The sequence below is a fragment of the Poecilia latipinna genome, unplaced genomic scaffold (genome assembly GCF_001443285.1).
Source record: "Poecilia latipinna isolate Pla-1442-1.1 unplaced genomic scaffold, P_latipinna-1.0 Scaffold1923, whole genome shotgun sequence".
Lineage (NCBI taxonomy): Eukaryota > Metazoa > Chordata > Actinopteri > Cyprinodontiformes > Poeciliidae > Poecilia > Poecilia latipinna.
The window spans coordinates 77383-83976 of record NW_015114539.1 but is presented as its reverse complement, the minus strand read 5'-3'; the positions used below and the strand labels follow the sequence as shown (position 1 = coordinate 83976).

The window sequence follows — 6594 nt, the reverse complement described above, 5'->3', positions numbered from 1 at the left end:
CAAAGCTAAGAAGGGTCAGGGGTAAGGGCCCAAAAAAAAAACTTCAGTTTGGCCTTTTAAAAGGGAGGAAAAAAAAAAAAAAAAAAAAAAAAAGCCCGTAATTCGGGATTACGAAGAAAAGACGACCCAGAAATGTGATATTTTCAGTTTTTATTTACAAGTAAAAACAAGAAAACTTCACAGGAGTGTATGTTTACAACAAAAAATAGGAATTTGTAAAACAACTTCAGCTATTCTTTGCACTCTGCCCAGATCTGATCTAAAGTGAACAGTCGTGGGTTTGCCTTTTTATTTGTTTTTACTTAAGAGGCACATGAAACTAATAGAAAAAAAAATGGCTTTTGTCAAAACCAAGGCCTAACGTTAAAATCAAAGCACTAAATGCTTCATTTAAGGTGCGACTCAACCAGGCCTTTAAAAACACATCAATATGATGCAAAAAATAGAAACAGAATATTAACACAGCAGATGAAAAACAAAAACAAAACAAAAACAAAAATGTTGCGACAGACTTGTGGTTAAATTAAGTTGCGTTCTCACTGAGAACTATAATAAACAGATTTTTCAACAGTGAAAGCTTTTACTGATAGTAATGCCTGCATCTTACTTCCATCTCATTCGTCTACTTATTTTTAAGTGTAAGGCATGTGAAGTATGCAGGAGAAAAGTGACTAATAGCTAAATGTCTCGCCGTCTGCGTGTTCTGGACACTTGAACACATTAAAACTCATTTTAAAAAAAATCAGAACTATTGATGGGAAGGTCAAGGCCATTAGAATAAGTCACTTCCTCTTGTGAGATATTTTGAGATGAAAACTCAATCTCAGTTATGTTTCTGTAAGAATCAGTCTTTGCATGGATCCAGAGCAACCCACCATGCTTTCTGCGAGGGAAACTATCTTGTGCATGGGTTTCACTCAATGTGGGGGGGTTTCTGTGGCATCACAAGGTGGGACTTGGGTGTTAGAAGCACTGGCACAGCCCCTCCGACCAAACAGAGCTTCCTATAGAGATGAGAGAAGTCGTAATATAGTTAACGTGCAAATGTGCAACATTTAAGAAGAGAAAAAGCAGCTGACCTGCACAGTCTCCAGAGAACGTGCCCAGCCTCCAGGTGAGTCCGTCCTGGCTGCAGCAGACGTAGAGCTGTCAGCAGGAGCGACCTGAGCAGGGGCCCGAGGCTCAGCTGGTTCCGAGGCTGCCGGATGTGACGATGAAGACAAGACGACTGCTGCGTCGGTTTCCTCCTCGATTGGAGTTTCTTGCGAGCCTCCCAGGACAGAGGAAGAGTTTGACAAAGCCGGACACGTCCCGGACACGTTGCTGGGCGCCGGGCTGCACTCTCCAGACGTGCTCGGTGGAGTGTGATTGGTTTTCTTCCTGCGAAGCGTCTCGATCCAGCTGGAGCTGTGTTTGGAGGCAAAGTTGGCGAGGGCCAAGGAGGAGAGCCTCATGTTTTTTCCCGAGGTTATCAGCTCTCCAAAGCCTTCCTGATGGGAGAAGGCGTAGCCGGACCGCCTGGAGCCCCCTCGGGCGCCGAGGCGACCCTCGGAGACGCTGCCTGTGCCGCGCCAGGCCCCTCCGATGCTGCGACCTCCCGGTTTCCGCCTCTTCTGCCTCACCAGCTGCGTGTGACGCACCTGTAAGATGCACCAGAAGAATGGAAGATGGCTTTCACGTTTTGTTGCTGTGACATAAAAGTTGTTTTATGAATCGTAAAAAGTATAGTGTTCATTTAATTTTGCTATATTGTTTTGCATATAACATGTACAACATCAGCGGTGTGTTTTGCTTTCAGTTCCGATTTGACTCGACGGGGAATCCACAGGCTGAAACTCTCGAGTCAGAAGCAAGTGTTTGTCACCATCTCATCGAAACTTTTTTCAAATGTAGAGAAGCTAATGCCAATTTAAAGAGGAACAGCAAATTTGCTTGACTGACTTCACCCCCCACCTCCACCCTCTCCCACAGTTTCGGAGAGCAGCACTTATTATTAGGCCACACTGATTAAGCCAATATTTGCTGGACATTTAGTCTGCATGCACGTTTTTTTTTTAGCTAAGCAGTTAGTGATTGGTCTAACCTGATTTCAAGCTGACACACTGGGAAGACACATCAGCTCATGTTGCAATGAGGATGAAAACATCATTTCTGACAACTGTCCTGTTTCTCACCGTGTCTGAGAGCTGAGGCTTGAGGTCCAGCTTGAGGAAACGGAATGCCAAAACTGGAACTACGCATACTGCTGTTGCTAGTGCAATAGTTAACCACACAACTGGCTGCAATAGCGTGTTCTGGGCACTACCTGTACTCAGAAAACACACACACACACACACACACACACACACACACACACACAGATAAACATGAGCACGTATCCTTTGAAATTTGACGTATCCTTTTGATGCAACAGGAAAGTTAGTTCTTAGAATTATAAAATGGATTTTATGTCATTACTAACGTACAGTTACAATTTAGATATATATTATATGATACAGATCTGTTAAAATGTAAACAATTATCTCACCTGAGATGGAAAACAAAGTAAATTTTTTACATGTTTTGTTTAGTTGAATGCTTTGCAAATGTAGTTTTATTCCTTGATCTTTTATCACATTCAGGAATGTTAAATCTTTTTTTTAAATTTTTTTATTTTCTGTGACATACTAACACAAAGCAGCGCATAAAAGTGAAGTGCAGAGAAAAGTGTATGCAGTTTCGTTTAAATAGATAAAAATCTGAAAAGGATTCAATTGTTTTTATTCAGTTTAATTTCCTTTCACAGATAAGACTAAGCACCGAGCAGGGCAGACCCTCCCACAGGCTACCCAACATGCCACGTATATAAGACAAAATCCTAAGGTTTGAATAGCTCCTGGAGATTTATTCAAACCATCATCATGAAAATGAAAGTGCAAACATAACAACACATGGCCTTCCAAATAAACTCAAACACATAAACAAGTGCAAGAGGAGCATTAACTAGTCAAGAGTTCATTACACTGTTTTAACTCTTGAGGAGCTGCAAAGATCCACAAGAAGGAGAATCTGTTGAAAGGATGACTATTAGGTAAACGTCCTGCAGACCTGGTCGTTGTGGAAAAATAGCAAGAAAAATGCCATAATAAAGCTTGTTTCCAGCTTGGGTTATACTGAATGTAGCTTTGGTGTTAAGTTATATTTTGGATGACACCAAAATATAACATTTCCTTCAAGATCCAAAACCATGGGTGGCATAAAACCACCCAGAACACACTATCTCCTACCCCCAAAATTGGGGTAGGATTTATATTCAGCAGATTTATTAAAGCTGGTCAGAGTTCATGGGAAGATGAATGAAGCTAAACACAGGGCAATGATGGAAGAAAACATTGGAGTCTGTGGCAAAACTTCAAAATGGTTGTTCAAAGATATTCTCCATCTGTCCTCCAGTCTGAGTTTAACTGGACAATTTTTAGTTAAAGAAAACCATACATAATTTTCTTTCAAATATACAAGCAAACTACTTTGTTTTGGGTTAATTACATAAAATGAAATAAATGACACTGAAAGTTAGTGGTTGTGACGTGACAAAATGTAAGAATGTTGAACATTATTGCAGGGCTTCGTATGGAGGCCAAAGGCAAGAGCAAGGGACCAACCTATGAAGCGGAACTGATTGGGAAAGATCCTGAAGAGGGTCTGGCTGTGCAGCGCGAACATGATGGTGAAATAGGAGCCCACAGAGCCCCAAACGAACATGTGGTTAAAGACCGTCCAGAAGCCTGTATCTAGAGCGATCTGCAAATAAAGGCATCGTGATTACTTGCCAGCGGAGTAAACGGCTGCAAGATAAGCCAACTCCGAACAAGAGTTTCTCACCTGCACACTGACAACAATAACCAGGGCTGTCGCCGTCGTGACTGCGAATGTCTGGTAGTCGGCGAGGGGCACGCCGTTGCTCTGAGTGGCATCGGACAGCACGGCGTAGGGCACAAAGAAAAGCACCACTGAGGTGTAGATGCCTTGGGTGATGCAGATGAAGAACTCCTTCTTGTTGAAGAGGAGGTTGAGCTGCCCGGGCTCGTACAACTTAGGATACTCCAGACTTCTGTGATCTGGAACATCCTGCCATAAAAGGGGAAACGAGAGATGCTATTTGCTAAAATAAGAGTGCAGACAAGTCAACGGCAGAGCTGATCGCTTGGTGGTTTTGAGTAAAATGCAGACATAAGCAAGTACTAACCAAAAGCAGAACAAACGTTACGCACATTGGACAGCTGATACCCAATATGTGGGAACATTAAAACATGAGTTAATGGTTTTTTGTGTAAGAACAAATTGGTGCTGGTTTGTGCTTTTACTACATCCTGCTGAAAAAGAACACTGTGTGACATGTAACCTTGGTGTAAAGTAATAACGAAAAAGACCTGGTCAAAAACCCCCATGGCCAGCACAGGGAGGGAGGTGTACACAATGTTGTAGAGTGTGATGAAGAACTGATCATACACCGTCTACAACAGAAGAAGACAGCAGACAAACACAGAGATGAGGTGAAACTCTCAATCGGCTCTCATACCCTCCCAGCACCTTTTCGTTCCTAACGCGTCGTTCTGCTCGTACCTGGGCAGAGAAGCCGCAGAAGAAGCCGAACCAGAAGTGCACCATGGTGAAGGCAAAGTTCTTGTAGAAGAAGTAGCAGAGGAAACGGCACATGCGCAGGTAGGACCAGCGGCCGTGGACCAGCAGGAGGCGCTGGAGGAAGCGGAACTGGGCGAAGGAGTAGTCGCTGGCCAGCACGGCCTGGATGCCCTCCTGACCGGAGATGCCCACTCCAATGTGAGCGCCTGTAGGGAGAAAGAAACAAACCAATAGATGTAGAGCTAAATCACTCCGTAGCGGCGCAAACAGCGCAAACTCAAGAGAAACAGGAAGTGTTTGGAGCACAATTCTGATCAGCAACTGTTTAATAAGCAAAAATATCACACATGTTTGAACTAGACTAAAACAGGCTTCAGCTTTGTTTTATAACTGGAAGAGAAGTCTTACAGCTTCACTTTCAGCTGCAGTTCCAGCCGTCTCATAACAAATATGGCATCAGTACTGTTGTAATCAAAAACCCACATGGAGTCACCATGGACATGAAGGATACATTCATTTGTTATCTTTGTGATGCTTTTTTCCAGTTTGGGCTGGTCATTCACCAAACAGCTCCAGAGATTTTTAAAGAATTTGGTGCTCAAAGAAGAGTTGGAATCACTGTGGTGTCGGAAAATCCGAACAAGTTTCAATCAACTGATCGACCTCGACGTGACAGGAAATTGGTAGAGATTTTCAAGAACAACCTAGAAAACCACAGTCAAATGTTGCTTAAAAGAGCCAATATGAGGGTTTCTTTTGTTCTGTGTGAATGTTTGAGCATGGTGGCAGCGGACAGCAAAACACCCTGTTAAGAGTCTATTTACCTGTCAGCCGTTCTGGTACACTGGAGGACAGGACAAAATTATGTCCAGTTTCCCCGACTTAATCTAAAATCAACTGCCAGGTGATTGAAACCGGGACAAAACTGAGAGGTTTTGCAAGACAATGATCCAAATACATATCATAAATTGTTGCAGATTATTATTCTGTAGTGACCCCGACCTCAACTTTGTTGATGATACGCTGACAAAGCTTAAGAGCAAAGAATGTGACTGAAAACTAGCACAGAAAAATTAACCCTCCCAAAAAACATTGTTCTCCTAGATTTTCTTAACAACTTTTATCCCATTAGTTTAGTGTGAAGAAAACAGATTAAATTTTTTTCTCACAAATTGACTCTAGCAATCACAGGATGGGAACAAACCACACCCGTCACTATTGCACTGATTGCATTCCTGCTTTAGGCTTGCATCAATTCATTTCATACACATAAAGACAGACAAAAACACAAAAAGTGGTGCAACCCACAAAAAAAACAAAAAAAAAAAACAAAACAGAAACCATGTTGAGTTAGCTACAAACTACAATGCTTCTCCATATAATAAAAAAGACAAATTGCATTCGACATTACACATCATTACTTGAGAGCTTTTGCATGAGTCTTTTTTTTTTTAAGTTTTTTTTAAGTTTTGCACAAATTTCAGTTTAAAATGTGACTAAACCCAATCCAGACAGTGGAATGCCAATGTCTTACCTCATGAGAGCATTGCAACCGGCACATTTCAACATGACCGACGTCACAGCTGGTAACATGTAAACAACTCTTACACCCACTTCTTCTGAGAATTACTGCGGACCTGACAACTTTCGTTTATCCTGCTGTAATCCCGTTACTCTCCTTCCTCTCACAGGTTGAACCCTTCTGCACAACTCACTTTTGATCATGCTGACGTCGTTGGCGCCATCTCCGATAGCCAGAGTGACAGCCTTCTTATGTTTCTTGATGAGCTCCACCACCTGAGCTTTCTGCAGCGGTGTGACTCTGCAGCAAATAACTGCTTTGCAGGCACAGGCTGTCGACACGAACTCGGCTTCCATGTCTGCCTCGAGCGCATGTGCCTGTTGTAGAGCAGGGGCAAAAAAAAAAAAAAAAAAAAAAAAAAAAAAAAAAATTAAAAGTTTTTTTTGGAAATG

At 42.3% G+C, this 6594-nt stretch overlaps 1 protein-coding gene across 3 annotated transcripts in view; it reads right to left on the bottom strand.

The window, feature by feature from the left end:
• Window positions 1-302: 302 nt before the first annotated feature.
• atp8b2 (ATPase phospholipid transporting 8B2) overlaps window positions 303-6594 on the bottom strand; it is a 28973-nt gene continuing 22681 nt past the window's right edge. For 2 of the 3 annotated variants that reach the window (XM_015015519.1, XM_015015517.1), the window contains 8 exons: window positions 6336-6519; window positions 4603-4826; window positions 4410-4493; window positions 3862-4107; window positions 3642-3780; window positions 2175-2305; window positions 1080-1640; window positions 303-1004 (listed from right to left, as the gene is read on the bottom strand). In XM_015015519.1, the coding sequence (XP_014871005.1) occupies window positions 918-1004; window positions 1080-1640; window positions 2175-2305; window positions 3642-3780; window positions 3862-4107; window positions 4410-4493; window positions 4603-4826; window positions 6336-6519 (1656 nt within the window). In that variant the 3' untranslated portion in view covers window positions 303-917. The remainder of the gene's footprint in view (window positions 1005-1079; window positions 1641-2174; window positions 2306-3641; window positions 3781-3861; window positions 4108-4409; window positions 4494-4602; window positions 4827-6335; window positions 6520-6594) is intronic. The other variant, XM_015015518.1, reaches the window with a different exon arrangement.